General features: G+C 31.4%; 1 protein-coding gene across 1 annotated transcript in view; it reads right to left on the bottom strand.

Moving 5' to 3' along the window:
* Positions 1-22,023, bottom strand: part of LOC131958173 (cubilin-like) — a 54,368-nt gene extending 32,345 nt beyond the window's left edge. The window contains exons 1-20 of the mRNA XM_059323044.1: positions 21,913-22,023; positions 21,060-21,092; positions 18,802-18,840; positions 18,141-18,242; positions 13,507-13,610; positions 12,799-12,928; positions 12,470-12,638; positions 11,173-11,307; positions 10,132-10,221; positions 9,835-9,965; positions 9,367-9,556; positions 7,875-7,987; positions 7,441-7,669; positions 7,140-7,324; positions 5,227-5,395; positions 4,814-5,001; positions 4,316-4,472; positions 3,504-3,679; positions 2,350-2,524; positions 291-522 (exon numbers count right to left, since the gene is read on the bottom strand). Of these exons, the coding sequence (XP_059179027.1) occupies positions 291-522; positions 2,350-2,524; positions 3,504-3,679; positions 4,316-4,472; positions 4,814-5,001; positions 5,227-5,395; positions 7,140-7,324; positions 7,441-7,669; positions 7,875-7,987; positions 9,367-9,556; positions 9,835-9,965; positions 10,132-10,221; positions 11,173-11,307; positions 12,470-12,638; positions 12,799-12,928; positions 13,507-13,610; positions 18,141-18,242; positions 18,802-18,840; positions 21,060-21,092; positions 21,913-22,023 (2,858 nt within the window). The remainder of the gene's footprint in view (positions 1-290; positions 523-2,349; positions 2,525-3,503; positions 3,680-4,315; positions 4,473-4,813; positions 5,002-5,226; positions 5,396-7,139; positions 7,325-7,440; positions 7,670-7,874; positions 7,988-9,366; positions 9,557-9,834; positions 9,966-10,131; positions 10,222-11,172; positions 11,308-12,469; positions 12,639-12,798; positions 12,929-13,506; positions 13,611-18,140; positions 18,243-18,801; positions 18,841-21,059; positions 21,093-21,912) is intronic.
* Between the last annotated feature and the right edge of the window lie 252 nt (positions 22,024-22,275).

Raw genomic sequence — 22,275 nt, 5'->3', positions numbered from 1 at the left:
ATATATTCTCTTTATTTAATTCAGTGGGTCATGTCCCTTGATTCATAAAGATTTACTGTTTAATGGTCAGTGTATATAATTGAAATTCTTATGTTGACCATAATGCAGAAATACTATTATATTACCAGCATTTGATAATTTGATACAAGCTTAGTTTTTACATTTCTATTTAAGCACAAAAATTGCGTGAGAAAGCCCTAAAACAAATAATAGTGTAATAAAACATAATTAGAATAACAAAGTGCACAAAAACAAATAGTTTAACAGAAACAATAAATAAATTTAAAAACCTTCCAAGAGATGGTCCTGTTGCTGTGATATTATCATAAATTTCAATGTAGTCACGGCAAGTGTCATAACCATACTCAAAACTAAATGTATGAAATTCAAGTCTCACAACATGCCCCTGGTCAACCATTATGTACCATGTGCAGTTGATGCCACGAGGATAAGGGTTTGCTTGCCCAGGACTCCGAAAAATGCCAGAATTTCTATTTAAAGTTCCACCACAGCCCATGGATGCTGAAAATAATAGACAGAAAAAAATAAAGTAGCCTACAAACATTTTATGCCAAGACTATGTTTATAAAATGATTTTTTGTAAAATTTCTTATTGAAATTGTTATCACATTAATATTTGTTCGAATTCTTTTCATATTAAGATTTTTTAAACATATAGCTTCAATAAACTTTTTACAAACAACAGCAGATTACAGGATTGTGTGACCAGAAATTTCTAGCCACCATGCACATTTCCTTCATAAGAGAAATACTGGTTCCTTCCACGTTATTATTTATGTGGTGACCAGAAAGATGGGCAAAGGCACAATGGAAAACTGCACACAAAAAAGTGTGCAAGGGCATTTTTGTTTTCTTAAATTGTGCATTTATAGACATAAGAGTGCCAGTGGCATAGCCAGGATCATCTCATAGGGGGGGTTCAAATTTTTTCCATCAATATATATATATATATATATATATATATATATATATATATATATATATATATATATATATATATATATATATATATATATATATATATATGTACACACACACACACATACTAGCTGTATGTCATTGCTTTGTTATGATGTAAAATAATTTGAAAGTAGTACTCTGAAGAAATAAGAACACACAATGTAGGCAGACAAAACAAAACAATTTATCACTCTAAACAAAAAAAAAAATATAGATCTATACACAATACAACCAAAAAAATGAACCAACACAATCTGTTTTGTAATCCTTGTAAAAAACAAAATTTGACATGATGATTCCTGGAATATTAATTAAGACAAACAAACTAGGGTAAATAATCGCTCACTTAATATACATATGTATATGTCAACAAATTTAATTGTAAATGTCAAAACATCCACAATTACTTCAGTATGTAATATAGTAGCTTAATACTATTTGTTTTTACAAAAATATATTGTCTACAATCAGAATTAAATATATTGTCATCATAAATGCAAAAATATTACAGCATAAAGAAAGTTTTTGAAATCAGAGTTGGTATAAAACTACGCTTTTCAATCTAATAGAAAAACAATATCTAACAGGTGGAACATTCTGAATATTAGCCACACCTCTGTACTGGTAATTGCAAAAACAATATTCACAGAGTTTTACCTGTTTCAAAAGCTATGATTCTGGTGGCATGGTAATTTGGTAATGTGGTAATATTCCAACTCAGAGTGAACAAAGCATCTGTTTTTAGATAAATGTTCTAACCCCCCCCCCCCCAGCCTATCACTGTCATGTGCATTGTGGCATAATAAAGCATATTTCCACAAAATATGACAAAATTAAAGTGTATTACTATTGGTACAATTTGTATTTGCACATTTTTCATTTTAATGTTTTCTGTTTCACACTTTTCCAAATGCATATTATACTGGGAACCGTTTATGCACACACCAAAAATGCACATTTTAATAGTTTATTCAGCTGATATATAATTTATTTTTTAGAGAATTTTCTAAACAGCAAGTTTCATCATCATATTTTCCCATGTGTGCCCAAGGCACATGGGGCAGATGAAGTCGAGTGCATCTGTTTCAATGACCTTAGCATATAAGGGGATAGTATGGTCAACACTCTGCCCACCCACCTTTGTTTCCATACCATAAGTCAATTACCCATCTGAGCTGGGTGGACTTGGGACTTCCTACAGACTTGAGCTCAGGATCCAAATTCAAGACATTCAGTTTGACAGTCTAGCATTCTACCGCTAGGCCACACCACCCCTCAACAGCTAGTCTGAGCATTTTAAATTATTTGTTTTTATTTATCAACTTTGCAATAAAGTAAGTAAAAACAAACAAAAAATTGAATGTTTACCTCCCCCATCATCAACCATACTGTAAGTAGCATGAAAACCAGCATGTTGAACGCTATCATCTATTACAAATTTAACAAACAAAGCATTTCCAGTGGATCTAATATTGACAGGTGTATTTTGTCCACAATATCTACTACCTAGCAGAGGTGCAGTTTCACTGGAGCCATCATGTATCTGTAAAAATTAGATTTGATAAATATAAAACATTTTGAAAAAGTGAAAATAAAGTTGAGAAATATAAAACAGTTCTAATTAAGGGTTGCTCATTATTAGATTTAACAACTTTGTATATTAGATGGATAAACTAAAACCATGATTAAATTTTGTAATGTAAAAAATTATTTCTGATTAGTAAGATGGGGCTGTTTTATGAAATATTTTGTAGAGAAAAGCTGCTTATATGTTGTTTTTTTTTATCTATAGGAATAATATGAGTTTATATGAATGAATCTAGACTATTAGATAAGCTAGTCACCAGTTTTCTGTGTTGTTAAAAGACAATGGTGCTTGGTTAAGAAGCTTTTGCTTCAGGCTATAAAAGTATAATCTAATCAAGGCTGCTTAAATGCTTTGTGAAAAAGCAACTTGTTCTAATTACAAACAAAATTTTATACTAGCTAGCGGGAAGCCTGCTTGTATTAGCTTTAAATTTTTGTCTATTAAAATCAATGGGGATGGCGTGGCCTAGCGGTAGAGCGCTAGACTGCTAACAGGTAAAACATGTGCTCAAATCTGGGTTCAAGTCAGTAGAATGTCCCTAAAGTAAAGCTGGCTGGGCATAGTGCTGACCACACTATCCCTTCATATGCTGAGTTCACAGAAACAGGTGAGCTCTACTTCACTTGCATCATGGACCATTAGGTTTGAAAAGTGAACTACTACTACTACCTTAAGAAATATAGATTTCATAACATTTCTTAATGTATCATGTGCAAATATTCTTTGAGGAAAAAAATATTACCAATGACAACAGAAAATAAAACGTGATAATTTTCTTTTTGTTAGAAAAGTCCTTTTCTATGAGACTAACAACAGAACCCACAACTCATTTTTGCAACAAGTAGGCATGCTTCTACAATACATATAATGCATTTAATTAGGAAACCAATTAAAGAGCTTAATTTTTTATCAGACACGTATTGAATGTATTAACCTCCAAATACTCATAATCACAGTGATCTTCTAAATCAAAAGAATCAAATGTCAGCAAAACATTTTGTAAATCCGAGGCTTGAATAATAAATGAGCAGTCAGCACTAGCATGATAATCTCCAGGCCATCCAGGAGACTGTATACTGCCTGAACTATTTGTATATACACCACCACATTCTATGGGAAAAAAAGATACAAAATATTTTTGAGATGATATAAATTTTTTAAACAAATTACTTAAAGAATAGGTCTGTGAATTAAAATATTTAGAAAGAAAAGCCAGCTGAAATTTGAGTTAACAGACCATATGGCACATAACATGTTGATAATTCTTTATTGTGTTGGTGGGAATCCTGTTAAACATTGCAATTAAGAATGAAGAAGAAGAAAGTAATAAATAAATTAACATTCAATGATGAGGTCACCACTGTTTTCTATAAACACCTGCACAGTTGTGTGTTTATTGCTTTTTTGCACTTTTTTTTCTATTCAGTATTTTATAATAAATGAGCATTGAGTCTCATTTCTAAAGATAGATTAATGAATAACAAATGAAAACAGTTGGAAAAATGTGGTTTATGTTATTTCATCTGATATTAGTTCTAATCAAATGCCCAATTAATAAAATTCTAAATTAAATATTTTGTTGCTGCGTGAGGAAACATAAAAACCTGTTCAGAGCACAAAAATTGACAATGTTTAGTGCCAAATAATACAGAATATTTAGAATATACATAACCTGTCAAACGGTCCATATATGTCACAGTGGAAATTTATTACAATTTTAAATATATTTTGAAATAACAAGCTCACCAGTTGTCCATTGTATTCTAAAGCCAGCACCAGAACTTGTTTCATCAGACCTGAACTCTACATAAGCCACATTGCCATTAGTTTGAACAGCAGCAGGCTGATTGCTGCCACAGTAAACAGCTATTAAATCACCCATGTAATTCTCACCATCTCTAAGCTGATAAAAGTGTATATAAATAATAGTTCATAAAGATAAACAAACAGTGAGCCATTTCAAATATGCTATGGCAAAACAGTTGATTATATTACTCTTATTATTATAATGTATTATTCCATAAAATCTGCCTAATACTACTTACTTACTATAGTAGCCTAATGTTACTTTAATTCTAAAGAGGTTTAAAAACTCTTTTCTTTTTAGAGGAATTCAAAAAAACATTTTTTTTAGGTAAGCTGAATATGCCAACTTTATGGTGACCATAATAACAAAAAAATAAAGGTCTGTATATGATGTTTCTAAATGAAACTAGACTATTTGGAAAATTAAAAGATACTAACCATTAGATAATCAGAACTGCAACCTGCTGTTGTCTGCAAGTCAAAAGCTAAAAAAGTAAATGAAATCCTGCTGCTTGTGGGGCGTCTGATGACCCAACTACACATTTTTCCATGGGGGTAATGACTTGGATAACCAGGTGAGCTTATCACTCCTGTTTCACTAGTGAATGTTCCACCACAGGTTGTATCTAAATATGTAAATAAATATCTTACTTTAAACTGCTAACAGTACTTGGGGCTTAATAATTGGTAAGCTACAATGAATCAACAAAACATGTCTTATTTTTAAAAAAAAAAGACATGCATATCAATGTGGTGTAAAAAGCAGAACAGCACCACACAAAAAATATGAAAAAATAATTCATTTGAGAAAAATCTTGATGATAATAGAAAGACCAATAATGAAAACATACCAATAAAAGAAAAGTATGTGATGGAAAATCCATGGCCATGTACAATATGATCACTATGAAATCTAACAAAAGCATTTGGACCGCTTGTCTGGATGGGAGGTGGTAAACTTGTTGGCTTCCCACACAGTCGTTGTAAAACTGGTGCAGAAACTGTGACTCCATCATATATCTGTTGTACAGTTAGAATCATTATACTACTAAAATTGATCAATGTTTACTAGTTTGAATATTTATAATCATACATATTTATTTATTTATATATTTGTCCAAAACCAGAGTTCAGAAAATGTGCCGTATGAGTAGAACTTTAAAATGCTTACATATATAGAGAAAAATTTTCTCTTTACATAACAATAATCAATTACAAAAAATGTATTTAAAGACTGCAATAAAATGAAGAGACATATTTGAATGTAAAAACACACAACTAATTTTTCAAACTGAGATCTATGAGACTATGACTAAATTTTTTAACAGAAAGTGATCCATGTCAAAGCAAACATGGAATACAACTTGAACAAGAAAAGTTGAAGATTTATAGTGCTATACCTTTAATCGTATACTTATTTGTTAATTTCTATTAGGCTCCAACAATATTATAACTTTTCCATTTGATACACTTGACAGATCTTCTTGTTTAAGATTATTAATAATTTTTCTATATTTTTGTAAAATCAAAGTTTTACACCTCCCTGAATCTGAAAAACTTAGTTTTGCAATCTTGTCCATCTGTCTGTAAGTACGTGTACACAATAACATGAGTACTGCTATAGCTAGGTTGACAACATTTTTATATATAAGTATTATATGACCAAGAATAATTAACTAATTTGTAATGCCAATTTCTTGACACGTTCTTATTCCCCAGTCCCTTTCCATTCATCATAAAATTAACCTTATCCCTTCCCAAACTGTGATGTCAATTATAGACAACCCTTTAACTCTAACTCCAGTTCAAAATAATAGTAGCTCTATCCGAATCTTGATCTTAAACTTATCACCTATACAGACTTTAAATGTAACAAACTAAATGCAAAAATTAGTTTGAAATTCATCCCTATAAGTTTGTTTGACCTAGTTAACATGTATTGCAAATACACCAAATGATTTGTTGCAAAAAAATGCATTCCTAATTTTTTTGTTAACCTAAACATCTTAACAACCTATTTTTAATCATTTGAAAATTCAAGAACATTTACCCAAACTCAATCTAAATTTAGTATCATACCCATTTAAAATTAACTTAAATCTACCATAATAATAAAACATTCCTATTTTAACACTAACCCAACTTAAATAATCTGTCTTATCAATTATGTCTGAAATTATGTTCATAGTCACCTAAAGCAGTGATAAAATAAACAATACAGCTTTATTTGGTTTTTAAATGTTTTTTAAATAAAAAAGTAAATTCTGTTTTATTATATAAAAATGTTTAAATTTATAAAATTATCTAAAATTTTAATATCTTCAGAACAATTTTTATTTCATAAGGATAAATGGTAAAATAGTAAATAAGGAATTTATTTAAGGACAATTCACATCTTGAATGAATCGCACCAAAATTTAAAATTTGAATGAATTAAAGATGATGAAAAGAAGATGTGGCGAAAATGGCCTATGCAAATATTTGAAAAATCGATAACAATTTGAATCTTAATTGAATTTAGGCAGAAAGTGCTTGATCCTGTTTTCATTTATACTTAAGTGTAATAAAAATGATAACAAAGTTTCACATACTGTCATTCTTGAAATAAAGCTCAAATTAATAAATTTGTTCTGATGAATCAATCTAAAATAGAAATATTAATTTGTGACCATTGTCACTTCATAACACAAGTAAAATAATCAATAATTTGGAGTATGGGGGTTGGCTTACAAAATGAAGTAATTACCACTAGCAGATAATTTACCTCTAGATAGTCATGTCCACAATCAGGATGATGTTCCAAGTCTAATAAAGCAAAATGGAATGATATCTTATACCCTGGCTGGACAGATATAATCCAACTGCAGTTTCTGTTAGGTGGGTAGTTGTTTGGATAATTGGGACTATTAACTGCACCATGATCACTGCCACTGAATGTTCCCCCACAGACTGAAAGAAAAAGAAAAATAATTGTTTGTGTACATTTAAAGTACAACTTTAAAAAATAAAGACACCCATAAAGTGGTTATATTTAGCATGCAATTTAAAATTCTTATCCAACCTACCAGGCTGTGCTGATGTCCAGGTGAGGCTAAAACTATCATGTTCTACAGAATAATCAGATTTGAACCAAATGGACATTTCATGTTGAGTACTGTTAATCGATGCAGGCAGCTGACGGCCACAGTACCTATCAATAAATGGTGAGGTAGTTGTTGGACCATCATTTATTTGTAGAAAGTCATGTATACAATTGTGTGCTAAACTGAATTCTGTAAATGTAACTTGCACAATCTGAAATATAAATGAGCAATTTGTAATGTTTATCACTTCATTACGTAAATGATTTCATGAGATTATCTTCTGATACACGGAGACTAAAGACAATTTAAGTGGGTGTGAAAGTAAAAAACATGAAAGAATGTGTAGATAAAATTAAATGCACATTTTTTTCTATTATAGCACTTTTCTATTATTTAGCAAAATACATTAGCCATACCTTGTCAAATGTGGTTGAAATAACCCATTTACAATCTGCAGATGATGGATAAGTACTGTTGGTTGCAGGATATCTTAACAAACCACTTTCTTGCAGCAACCTCCCACCACATACTAAAAATATAAAACTTATACTTAATAGTGTGCTACTACCAGTGGTTGCCGCTAAAAAAAATCTATGCATAGATATATATATGCTTATATATATGCTTATGTATATAGGCCTATATATATATATATATATATATATATATATATATATATATATATATATATATATATATATATATATATATATATATATATATATATATATATATATATATATATATATATATATATGTATATATATATATATATATATATATATATATATATATATATATGTATATATAGGCCTATATATATATATATATGCTTATAAATATAGGCCTATATATATGCTTATAAATATAGGCTTATATATATATATATATATATATATATATATATATATATATATATATATATATATATATATATATATATATATATATATATATATATATAGATAGATAGATATATAGGCCCTATATATATATATATATATATATATATATATATAGGCCCTATATATATATATATATATAGGCCCTATATATATATATATATATATATATATATATATATATATATATATATATATATATATATATATATATATATATATATATATATATATATATATGTATGTGTGTGTGTGTGTGTGTGTGTGTGTGTGTGTGTGTATGTGTATCCTATACGCATGTATATGTATTTATCTTTTCTTAATTTATTGAAATTTTTTTTAAGCTATGCACTTTTAGGTTTTGAATTTCGTCCTCCTTTTTTTAAATGTATAGGAAAATAAGTAACATAGCAACCAAATATTATTTTACAACATAAAAGCTCTTTACCTCTTATGGGTATACTAAATATGTAATCAAATTACTATAATTTTACATATTACATTTCAAAAAGAGGTGGGTGAAGATTATTAGGAGGAATCAGTACTGAGAGATACTCATACATGACAGAATTTAAGGCCATTTATGACTCAACAGTTTTTTTACTGTGACAAAAATAACCTCAGATGTACGGTAACATTTTGTTGTGATATCTGTTGTGTTTACCAGAATAACCTAAGAAGGCAGATAGAACATCTATTGATAGTCTGCATTAATTTTCAAACAGAAATGCATAACAACAAAAATGTTTTATACTGTAACTCTGTAAGCTATTGCATTGTGTAAAAATTTGCATTCTTGACATAAGCCTATACTACTGAGCAGCAACTGTCAATATTTTCTAATACAATTTTAAAATTTATGGGGAAAAAATCGCTTGTAGATTCAACACAGCATTAAAAATTGTATTTTGATTATAACTGTATAGACTTTTTTCTTAACATAATTTGATTCCTTATTATATTTTTTTTTGTATTATATTTCAAATGAAAAGTGAACAGGTCCAACCTTGCTCCAGTATTTCACATCTAAATCCAGTAAAACCTTCAGGACAGTTGCAAATAAATCCAGCTCCTTGTGAAACACAAGTGCCTCCATTCTGACACGGGTTGCTGTTACAAGCATTGGCAGTGCTGGTACAGGTTGGCCCTGTATAACCACTGGGACAAGTGCAAGTGAAGACACCTGTTCCTGCAGGCTAGATGTTATACAATAAAATGCAAATTTGGTAATAAATAATAGCATGATGTCTGTGTATTTAATACTTTATAAGTAAGCTGATCCAATAATAAAAGATTTTCCTAAGTATTAGCAGAGGCAATCACATATAGTTTTGATCTTCAAAATAACATTTGGAATGCTAGGCTAGTTATGTTTATTAGACACAATTACAAAATTATACAAAACACAGCTATGTTTTGAAATGTTAACATTTTCAAAGGCAATTAATTTCTATACAATAAATTTGATGCTTACAGTACATGTTCCTCCATTAGCACAAGGATTTGAGTTACAGGACCCATATATTGATTGTAGGATGCAACCATTTGGACCCTCTCCATTGCCAATATATCCATTCTGACAAATGCAAATTCTCCCACTAGCTCCTGTTTTTTTTAAAAAAAGTTATTGGTTTTAAAAAGTGTAACCTTTGTCCACTTAAGTATCTATTATTATTTTACTGTTTAGTTTAACTCAATAAATAGACAGTTACTTATCACTATTTTTAAAGCCGTAGCAATGTTACAATGAAAACATTAGTTTATGAGTTACCTTCGATACAATTTGCAAGATGATGGCATCCACCATTATTGTGTGAACAATAAAAAGAAGCAGTGCAGAGCTTTCCATTTCCTAGATAACCTATAGGTTTTTGGAATGACTCACAGTTAGTATTGTTGTAATTTTAATAATTTGAATTGAGAAATATGTTGTGTTTAGTATACATTTAGAAGTATATACTTCGGGGTGCATACCACTGAGTTTACAAGTTTGTATTCAAATCAGTATTGTGAAAACAAAGTTACCAACATTTTTGTATGATATGTTTGGTTGCATCAGTATTATAACAAATAAAATAAATGACTTTTTTTTCAAAACAAAGTATCTTACACCCATGAACACACATATGATTTAGGAAGATCAATTAACTTCATTGTTGTTTTCCATTAAATTGAAAACAAAGTGATAATATATTAGTCCAAAAAGTGGCAGACAAGCATATCTTATTGTCAGTCTTGTACAGTGATGATGCTTTGTATAATTCAAGTATAATGATAATAATAATAATGATATTAAAAAATTATAATGATAAATAAATAGTGATGGTCTGGTTTTTCTTTAATTTATAAGGCACAGTTAGCCTGGCAGAGTAAAATTAAATTTCCTCAAAGTTTGAATTGATTGAATAATTTTTTTTTTGTTCTTTAAATATAGTTATTGAACCTAATTGGTTTTTTTTACTGACATTTTATGATACATTAATTTTGTTAGCAATTTTTGGCAAAAATGACAATGTTTACTTGAATTTCATTTAAGGACTTAGCATGTTCATAGCTATGCTGTTGAACAACAGGTAAGTTAAATTAGTGTATGCAAAAATTGCCTTTTTTTTTCCTTTTTTAAGGATTTAGAGTGTGAACCTCTAGTTTAATGTGTATACCATGTAAAAATATTCTAAACTAATGCTATTTGCATTATTGAATTAATTGCTACATTGCTTTGAGAGAAAGATCAATTTTATAGAGGGAATCGACCTAATGACAATGAATTATATTTTTAGATGCAAACTAATTAAAACCATAAAATAAATACCTGCTGGACAACTTCCACATGTACTTGATCCAATGGTATTTATACATTCTACATAAGGATTCCTTGAGCAGCCACCATTATTACCATCTTGACATTCATCTATGTCATGACATGAATACCCACTGCCGCGGTAACCTGCATGTTCACATTAAAGACAGTGTTACAACCCCCTTCTCTAATCTTTTCGAATTAGTCAGGTAATCGTAAACAAGAATAATGAAATAAGAATAAATAAACACCAATCTCAGTGATATCTATTTATTGTCACAAAATACAACACCTAATGTTAACCCGCCACCACATGGAACACAGTAAGAAAATACACAACTATCTACAACAACTATAGTCCTTAGTCTGACTACCCTACCTGTCCCTAACAGTCTATCCTATTCTAAGTCTACAGACATCTCATCGCTTTCCTCCACTAGCTCACCGAGACACCCCATGTCTATCCGAGTGAGTGTCTCCGTGTGTGTCTGAGTTCCGACTGTCCCTAGCTTCTTTGACTTCCCCCACCAAGCCTAGCCAAATTTGGGATGTCGCCACAGTTCTGTCGCACCTAATTAAAAGGTCAGACCCTACTGATAACTTCCTAGGTTTTACGCCCAATCTGCCCGTCATACTGTCTCCCCAATGGTCACAGGTTAATATGGCTGTCATTCGTAATTGCCATGTATGCCACCACAGTCGTAACAACTAACAAGAGATACAGTGCTAGTTAAAATGTTAAACTTTGAATCTGTTATTAATTTTTTTTTCTTACCTTTTTTCCACAGTATCACTATCTACAATACTTAAACCCAAAACCAAACCCTTGTATCACCCTAACCTTAAGTTTTGCCCTAACTGTGTAAAATTAAAGCAAAGAGTCACTTCAGGGTCACTTGGAACACTTTAAAAATAAATACATATGGCCAGTGTCATTGCATTTTCTACTATTTATAAAATTTCAGAATCAAAATATTACTTGCAAAGTGTATGACTATATTTATATTTCAGCAGAAACTATTAAGAAAGTGGCCCTTAATTATCAAAAAAGCTTCAAACCATGGGCAAAAGATGTCTAACAGAAGAGCAATAGAAAATTTTAAAAACCCACACTATCATACTACTTAGGCCATAAGAAACCTAAATGTATCCAAATTGGCAAATAAAGCCTATGCCTTAAAATGATGAAGAAAAATCTGTATAGAACCATTTGATAGACTGATTTTAAAAGCTGCAAGCCTACAAATCTATATATATATAATTCTCTTCTTGGAGACGATAGAAAACACCAAGCTGTAAGTGCGCTTACCTGTAGGGCATGACCCACACACAAATGAACCAGGTGTATTAATGCATTGAACTGGAGGATTGACTGAGCAATGTGTTCCTGTTCGGCATTCATCAATGTCAATGTTACAAGCTGGAGACACTGTTGTATCTGATGTCCACCCAGGTTCACACAAACATCTATAGTGAGTCTAGGATTCAATTAAAGCCAAATAATTGAAAATGGTTTTATAAATAAACAATAAAATTATTTAGCAAACAAGTAATTGAATAACTAGTAAAATATGTTAGAATAAAAATATGCCCAATAAAAAAGATAGGTTTTAACAATTGTATAAAAAAATATCTTACTCTAGAAGGATTTTGATTGTTGTCATTTATGCAGACTCCATGATCACACATCTCCCAATGAGAAGCACCATCACATGAATTGTTTGGTGAATTACAATGAATGCCACTCCAACCAGGTCGACACTGGCAGCTTTAGGAAAAGAAAAAGAAAATTTCCTCTGTAGGGATTTAATTTTAAAAATATATTACTTTCAAAGACATTTTTTTAGAGTATTTTTTAATGTCACATTAACAAATATAATATAGCCTAGCAAATTTACTTAACCTTTGTAATAATATGTATTTAAACTAGTAAATAAACAGTTACATTTATGAGATTTTAAAAAATGTATGAGATTTTTAAAAAAATTTTATTTTAGTTTATTGCATTTTTTAATTTAAAGTAAGATACACATATATAATAAGAATGGTGTAGTGATATGGTAGTGCACACGATTGCTGATTTGAAAGTCTTGCAATTGGATCACATCCTTGAGTCCAACCCTCTCTAATGGGTACCTGACTCATGTTAGGGAAAGTAAATGTGAATGGTCATACTGTTGATGGCACTATCCTTTTATATGCCAAGATCACAGAAGCATGTGAACCCTATTTTACCTGTCCCAGGGTTGAAAGGGTAATATTACTTTTTTTATTTGCACAAATATATTCTATATAATAAAAAAAAACCAATAGGCGAATACAAAAAATAATTTAAGCCTACCACACCTGTATGATCCTTGTGTATTAGTGCATGTTGCACCATTGTGACATCCTAGATTGGTACCAGTATAAATGTCACATTCGTTTACATCTTCATTACATCTATCACCCTTAGGAATAAATAAATTTTAAAATATGTAATATAACATGACATGCAGTAACAAATACTTGCAATTTTATAGAAGCCTATAGAAGATTCTAGATCTAGTAACTAGTAGGTGCTGAATCTAGAAGATTCTAAGAAGGGTTCTCGTAGGACTAGTTAGTAGTTGCTTAACAGGGCAAGGTTGTATTAATTTTTGGTAGTCAAGGTACACATAAGGGGTCATCCATATATGACGTTCACAAAAAAGTCAAATTTTTATATGGAGGACAATTTTAGAAAGTGTGACGACACCCTTTTGCAATAATAGAACTTGAATTGTAAGCAGTTGCCTCACATAGGAATTTTTTTTATTTCAATAAAAATCAATCAATGCAATGCAGTAAATATTTTAGAAAAAAAAATGCTGTTTTGTTTAAATTACGGTTTTGAGAGGTGTGGTGGACTGAGGTGTGATTTCATTTTAGGTGTTGGGTCATTGTTTTTAGTTGAGACGTTTTGGAGGGAGGGGAGGTAAAAATCGTTAAAAATTATAATGACGCTCATGATATGGATGACCCAGTGTAGTTATATATCCAGTACTTTATTCACACGTTGCAATGTTTTTTTAAATAGCAGAACTGTCTTCATTTCACTTTTTACATGCAGGATACAAATTAGGTGTTTCTTTTAAAATGTAAGCACTTCAATGTTAAATTCAACATGTGGACCCCTATCCCCCCCCCCCCCCCTGTGTGGACATCTTAAATGAATGACCCCCTAATGTCAAAACAATAATAATAATTTGATATGATGGCTACTTGACTGTTTGTCTTTTATAGACCATGCTTAGATTAAAATAGATGTAGATCTAGGCCACATTTTATTTATCTAGTTTCTCAATGTAGATCTAAACTTAACTAAACCATCATAAGCAATGTTTCTTTCAGATATTTTCCTCTTAGAGGGGAGTGCACCTAAATTATCATGTGAACAGTTAAAACTTCTTGAAACTACGGACAACATAGATAGATAATAGATAAATCTAAAATCTCATCTATAGCCTGCCTAATCATAGGTGTGGCGAGGTGGGGGGGGGGGGGGGGGTTGCTGACTGGATGACAACATTAAGGGGTGACACCAAGACAAAAATATTGCAAAATTTACAGAGAAAAAAAAAGTGGGGGAGACACCACATGATACCGCACCGGGTGACACCTGACCTAGCGACGCCACTGAGCCTATATTATATATTATATTAATATTATATACTGACATATAGTTCTACAGACATTATAATAGATTTAGATACTTTTAGTTAGTAGTATTACCATTTACTTTTAGAATCTACTGAGTATATAGTAGACAGAGCTGAGTTATATTGAATATAATATATTCTTATGAATTCTGATGTCCTATATTTATTTAAATTTATATTAAGTATTCATGTTCATGTCATGTTTGCCTGTCGTCCCTACTGGGACATAGGCCGCTGACAAGAGCTTTCCAGGCGTCTCTGTCCAGGGCTAGTCTCTCCAACTGTCCCCAGGTGTATCCAATCTTCTTGGTGTCTTCTTCCAGGTCACGTCTCCAGGTCTTTCTTGGTCTGCCTCTCTTCCTCCTGCCTTTTGGATTCCAGGTGAGGGCCTGTCTTGTTATGCTGGATACAGGCTTCCTGAGTGTGTGGCCCATCCATTTCCATTTTCTCTGGAGGATCTCTACTTCAACTGGCAGTTGATTTGTCCGTTGCCATAGAACATCATTTCTGATGGTTTTAGGCCAGCGAATTCGCAGGATCTTTCTGAGGCATGCGTTTATAAATGATTGTATTTTCTTCTTATTTATAGCAGTTATTCTCCATGTCTCGGCTCCATAGAGTAAAACAGGTTTTACTAGTGTGTTGAAGATCCTGATTTTTATTCCAAGGGTTAAATCTCCCGAACCCCAAACATTTTTTAGTTGGTTGAAGACTGCTCTTGCCTTACCCGTCCTTATTTTTATGTCTGCTTCTGTCCCACCCTGCTTATCAACAATACTTCCAAGGTAGGTGAATCTATCCACTTCTTCTAGGGCTTCTTCTGCCAGTGTTATAGGGTTGTTGTTTGATGCATTGACTTTGGATGTTCAGGCCCAGGCATGTAGAAAAATTTGCAACCCTGTTGGTTTTATCCTGCATTTGCTGTTGTGTGTGAGAAAGGAGGGCCAGGTCGTCAGCAAAGTCCAGGTCATCCAGCTGGTTCCAAATGTTAATTAATTAATAATAATTAAATTATTAACTTATTAGTATTAGATTATAAATTATTATCATAGTATTAACTAGTATCTATATATATAATTCTCTTCTGGGAGCCGCTAGAAAACAAGCTGTAAACGCGCTCCCTACCACCCCCACCCCTACATGGTCTTAGTGAGCTGTGTTCACTCTAAATGTTTACAAGCAGAGCCGGGTTTAGTGACGACTATTAGGGGCAGATAATTTAGTTTGAAATGATTTTAAACGTAGGGGGGGAGGGGGGGGGGGAGGAAGAGGGGGGGTATGGTCCTTAACGAGCTATTTATAGTGTTTTAAAGAATTATTTTCAGTGGCAGCGTTGGTACTGTCGAATTCACAAATTAATGAAATTATGAATTACTGAAAAGTAGAAAAAACAACAACTTTCAAAACTAAATAGCGGCGTATGTTATGCCGCGGGCCGGCTCGTTAAGTATATAGTATATTAGTCTAAGTATTACTAATACTACTATTGGTTATTATTAGTAACTAAGTAAACAATTAACTAAGTACTAAGTTATAAGTAAGTTACTATTTAGAATCTACTAAGGTCCAAGAAAAGCTGATGTGATGCTAAAAAAAGCAGCTTAAGTCAAGTGCTAAAAAAGCCAACGGCCAACAGGTAATCATTGCGGCTAATACTGGAATATTGAATATAGATCTAGTCTTAAATCTAGACTATTAGTACTTAGATCTAGATCGATCTAGAGCTAGTTACTCGATTCTAGTAGTAGACTAATTATTAATACGAGCCGGCCCGCGGCATAACATACGCCGCTATTTAGTTGTTTCTAATTTTCAATAATTCATAATTTGTGAATTCGACAGTACCAACACTGACACTGAAAATATTTCTTTAAAACACTATAAGTAGCTCGTTAAGGACCATAACCCCCCCCCTTCCTTCCCTCCCCCCTCCTCCCCCCCCCCCCTACGTTTAAAATCGTTGGCTCTGCTTGTAAACATTTAGAGTGAACACAGCTCACTAAAACCATGTAGGGGTGGGGAGGTAGGGAGAGCGTTTGCAGCTTGTTTTCTAACGGCTCGAAGAAGAGAATTATATATATAGATTAATAATTAATAGCCTACTAGTTTAAGAATATGGCCTAAGTCACTCAAAATAAACGGACTAAAATTAATTTGTCGTCTGCTAATTTGGGCTTATTTTTAACAATGTGTATGCCTAAAACAATTAAACAGATCTAATGTACATTTAGGAATCTAGATCTTTATAATTATTTTTTTAGTATGCCTAAATGGACTTTGTTAAAAATTCTTTCTTGAAAATGAAATCCAAACTCTTTTTGCATTAAAAAAAAAAAAGATTAGGGGTCATCCATAAATGACGTCACACTCGTAGGGGGGAGGGGGGGTCCGTAATTTTGTGACGATGTGTGATGAGGGGGAGGGGGGGGGGATTCAGATGTTGCGACGTCACATTTTTGCATTATGAAAAAAGCAATGTTAGAAAACGAATTTTTGACGTTATTTCGCGTTTTAGATAAATGTTTTAATAAATTGTAATAGTTTAGACAATATTTTGAAAAATATCGATGTTTAAAAAAAATTCAAATGCAATTTTGAGGGGAGGGGGGTTGTAGGTTGAGGTGTGACGTCATTTTAGGGGGGGGGGGGGCTGGCTTTTTGTGACGACGTGTGACGGAGGGGAGGGGGGAGGTAAAAATCGTCCAAAAAAGCGTGACGTCATTTATGGATGAACCCCTTAGCAATTACACAGGTACAACTTCTGCGGGCTATTTAGTCCCTTAGTTCCACACTGATGGGTAGTTTAAATGATAGCTTTGTTCATGGTTGGCGGAAAGGGGGGGGGGGTCTTCAGGTAAGTTCATTTTAAATCGTATAAAATAATAACATGAAATGTGTGTGTTAATTTCAGTGTCTCGTAAGTAAAACTGTTTCAAGATTTAATCATTGAAGAAAAATTGAAAAAAAAGCAAAGAAAACAAACCCAACTAACTTTGATTCACGCAATATTGCGGCAATTTTTCCTCAATGTTTTTTTCTTCTTAAATTTTGTCCGTATAGCCACTTAGTTCCCACGTGTAATAGCTACTACTCTTATCAAAATCGAACAAAAATCCAGCATACTAGCATACAACAATCAGTATTTAAAAAAAAAACTAATACTAGGTATGTAGCCTAAGTCAAATATGCGAGGACTGTAAAATATCAAGCACTATTTGATGTTTCAGTAATGGTTAAAATATTTAGTCGTATAGTTTTACAGATGCACATCCACACTCGCATAATCCCACGTACACTTACTTGCCAATTAGTAGGACATCGACACTGAAAGCCATTGAAAGTATTACTGCAAGTTCCACCATGCTCACAAGGATTGCTTGCACAATAGTTTGTGTTGAGTTGCTTGAAAATAAAGTTTTAAAAATATAGGCTATTGACTTAGGCGAAGGTAACAGGAGGGCGGGTGGGGCGTTTGTTTTATGCGCCCGAAACTTAGGGCGCAAAAAGCGTAATTTTTTAAAATTAAAAGTTCATTTTGAGCTGCAATTCTGAACTATACACAGTCGACGTTAAGAAAATAGACTTATATATAGGCCTATATAAATAGGCCTATATTATATAATAATTACATTATATAATATATACGCCTATATATATATATATATATATATATATATATATATATATATATATATATATATATATATATATGCATTTATAAATAGTAATATATTATATATGTTTGTGTGTGTTTGTGTGTATATATATAGGCCTATATACAGGCCCTATATATATATATATATATATATACATACATATATATATATATATATATATATATATATATATATATATATATATATATATATATATATATATATATATATATATATATATATATATATGTGTGTGTGTGTGTGTGTGTGTGATTAGAAAGGTGAGGAAAAATTCTGATACTTACTTGTTGAAGATTACGGAAACTGTTTTCCAAATCTGTAACCTAAAAAATTGACAACAGTATTGGGTATAGGTATTGATACTATTTCATTTTTCATTCGTTAATAATTAATGATAAAATAAATCGATTTACATATCTTTCCATTTTGTTATATTGAAATGCTAAAGAAGAATAATTTGAGTACATGCTTAAAATAAATAATTATAACTGCCACTATAATTAATTTTGTTAACCCTCTTATTGATAAATATAACGTGTGGATCCACTTTAAATATGTATTTGTAGCTTTAGTTTTAGTTAGTAAACGTGAAAAGGTCAAATAATCTATTTTTTACATTTAATTACACAAATTTTGAAACAACTTTTATGTCAAATTACAATCATTATGTTTTTGTTATCGATTTCTTCCTGAATATTCACTGAACTGGTTCACAATTATGTATATTGATGACATATGGTTTTAAAATTTACTAACAACAAAAAAGGTTTTATAATGCACATTTAAATGCTATATTTGTTTTCCCAAAAATAGTTTATAATTTAACGACACAACTTTTGAGCCTCGCAACTCCAACCTCGCCACATATTGTCACACAATTTCGACCCTTCCCTCTCCCCTTTACAAGGAGTGCGACAGCCTTTTCGTGGCACCAAAAGCCATTTCCCAGTTTAAGATGAGGCTTTACAAATTTATTAATCTAACTTTCTTTATACAACTTTATTATTTCTTGCTTGCAGATCATGCAATGTAAATTTATTACTTAAATTACGCGAGGGTCTGCATAAAAATAACATTTACTGTAGGGAAATCGTTGGCCTATATAAAGGGTAAACGGAAAAAAAGTCACAGGAAAAAAAAAACACAGAAAAAAAGTCACAGTTTTTGCTAGGAAAAAAAGTCACAGAAAAAAAGTCACCTTGGAAAAATTTTATCGGAAAAAAAGTCACAGAAATAAAGTCACAGAAAAAAAGTCACAAAAATCTTTTTAGAAATCTTTTTATTAATTTGTTAAGAATTGTAAAATTTTGTATATTTATTGTTGTGGGTTGTATTTTTTGATAGCATAAATTATTTATAGACGTTAAAAGTATTATGATTCATAACAATTGTAAGTAAAAATACTCTAAGATAATTAACACAACAATCTCAACTTTTGTTACGTATTTAGTTAAATACGCGGTAGAAAAGTGAATTATAAAAGAGATTTAGGCACATTTTGCCGTAGGCTATTCTCTGGTCGGCCTCTCCGCAGTAGGCATTGTCCGAACATATTTTGTGTTGTTGACGTTATGCGTCAATGACGGCCTCTGAACCTTGTCGGCTTTCTGTTTTGATCCTAAGTTTTGTTATGTAATGAGCATGATAAATGTGGGCAGTAAAGGTGGTTGAACTAAACATAACTATTGTTGCCATGAGTTGAGGACAGCAAGTCAGATGAACTTGCCATTTTACGGTAATTTAATGTTGGTATTTAAAAAAAAAAACACGATGAAAAACGTGGACTTTGGAGCATTCTATTAAATGCTACTAATCTTAAGTTTAAAATAATTACAATCTACATACTTCATAATAAATATTTTTAGATGAATTATAAAAATTCCTATGCGTATACAGCCTACACACATTACATTACATTTAATTAATCCTAAGTTAATTTGCAATCTCTAAATATTTAATACATAAAAGTATTAACAAATATGCAAATATATATTTGTGACTTTTTTTCCTGTGACTTTTTTTCCTGTGACTTTTTTTCCTGTGACTTTTTTTCTGTGTTTTTTTTTTGTGTTTTTTTTTCCTGTGACTTTTTTTCCTACAATTATATAAAGGGTCATCCATAAACGACGTCACGCTTTTTGACGATTTTTACCCCCCCCCCCCTCCCTCTGTCAAAAAAACGTCATAAAAACCACAGCATCTAAAGTGACGTCACACAGCCTACTATTATTTAATAGGGTGTTTTGTTGACTAATGTACATAATTTGGTTTTTCTAATAGGTATTGGTGGTCTTTGTTATTTTTAATGTGTCGGATTTTTAGCTATTTAGATATTTCTTTGCTTTGTCACTATTATCGTTCAACGTAAAGTAAGCATATTGCGTTTTGACCAATAGCTGTTTATAAAATATTTTTCTCAAACAAGTATAACTTAAAAATATATAGGCTTATAATTTACGTGTAACGGGTACCGACGGCTAGTAGTTCAAAATAGTTAAATGTTTTAATCGTTAACAGTAAGCTGTACCAATAAAACGCTTACCCTGTGAGTTATTTCCTCGTTGGCTGTGTGGACCTGTGAAATTACAATATGTTAAATACCTTGACAATATAAAACATAAAAGTACTATTTCAATAACATGTATGTGCTGAAGTTGCGGTCACGTTATACACACACATACACACACACACACACACACACACACACACACACACATATATATATATATATATATATATATATATATATATATATATATATATATATATATATATATATATATATATATATATATATAGACCTATATAATGCAAATAGGCCCTACATTTAATTGAATATATCTTTATACTTTATATTGTCGACAGAACTAAGATTTACAACGCTGATCTGACATTTTTAGATTTTTAAGTATAGTGGAAAGATAATTTTAAAAAAAAATCATAGTTAAATGACAGTCGAATAATTTATAATACAAATACCTAAACTTGGGAATAAAAACCAGTGTTTTTTAAACAATATTTTCTTTGTGTGTGTGTGGGGGGGGGGGGGGGCGAAGACTCACTTTTATTTTCCTAAGGGAGAGATTAACACTAATTAAAACAGATATTTTCTAGCTCAATTTTTTTTACTATTTTGTCCAAAAAGATGCATGAAAGAAACACTGCTCCAAACTATCAGAACAAAATCGAAGTAGCTTGCTGCTTAGAAAAAAAACATACTAATGTTAACGCCTATGACATTTGTTTAGAGAAAAATAGCACGAAACTATAAGAAAAATAATAAAGAAAATAAGGTTGACTCAGATCAAAGACAAGCTTTTGTAACTTGCGCAATGGGTCGCCTGTTATAAGTTTTAGACACAAATAACGCACATAAGCTTTGATTAAAAACTTACAGAACTCTCGAGTTCAGATACTCTTCTGCTAAGAGCATGCAGATCAGTCCTCAGCTCCTGCACATACGCCGGTTCTTGGGGGCTTTCTAGAACTGATATTCTTGATCCCATCTAAAATAGTTATAATTTATCACTTGTAAGTAAAAACGAAAACATACATTGATCGAATTTATAAACGCTTTTTCACAGTTTATCTCACGGGAATGTAAAACCTTGGAATTATCTTTGCACATAGATACAATAACATTACCTGTGTCAGGTCGGCGTTTAGCTGGTTGACCCGTGAAGGTAAATTAATAACAGTAGACAGCTGTGTCTCTAAAGACGGTACTCTGGTGTTGAACTGGTTATCCAGCTGAAAAA

Source organism: Physella acuta, unplaced genomic scaffold, assembly GCF_028476545.2.
Source record: "Physella acuta isolate Inbredline_101_S28 unplaced genomic scaffold, ASM2847654v3 ptg001297l, whole genome shotgun sequence".
Classification (NCBI taxonomy): Eukaryota; Metazoa; Mollusca; class Gastropoda; family Physidae; genus Physella; species Physella acuta.
The sequence above is the reverse complement of the archived record's forward strand: the minus strand, read 5'-3'. Positions and strand labels throughout refer to the sequence as shown.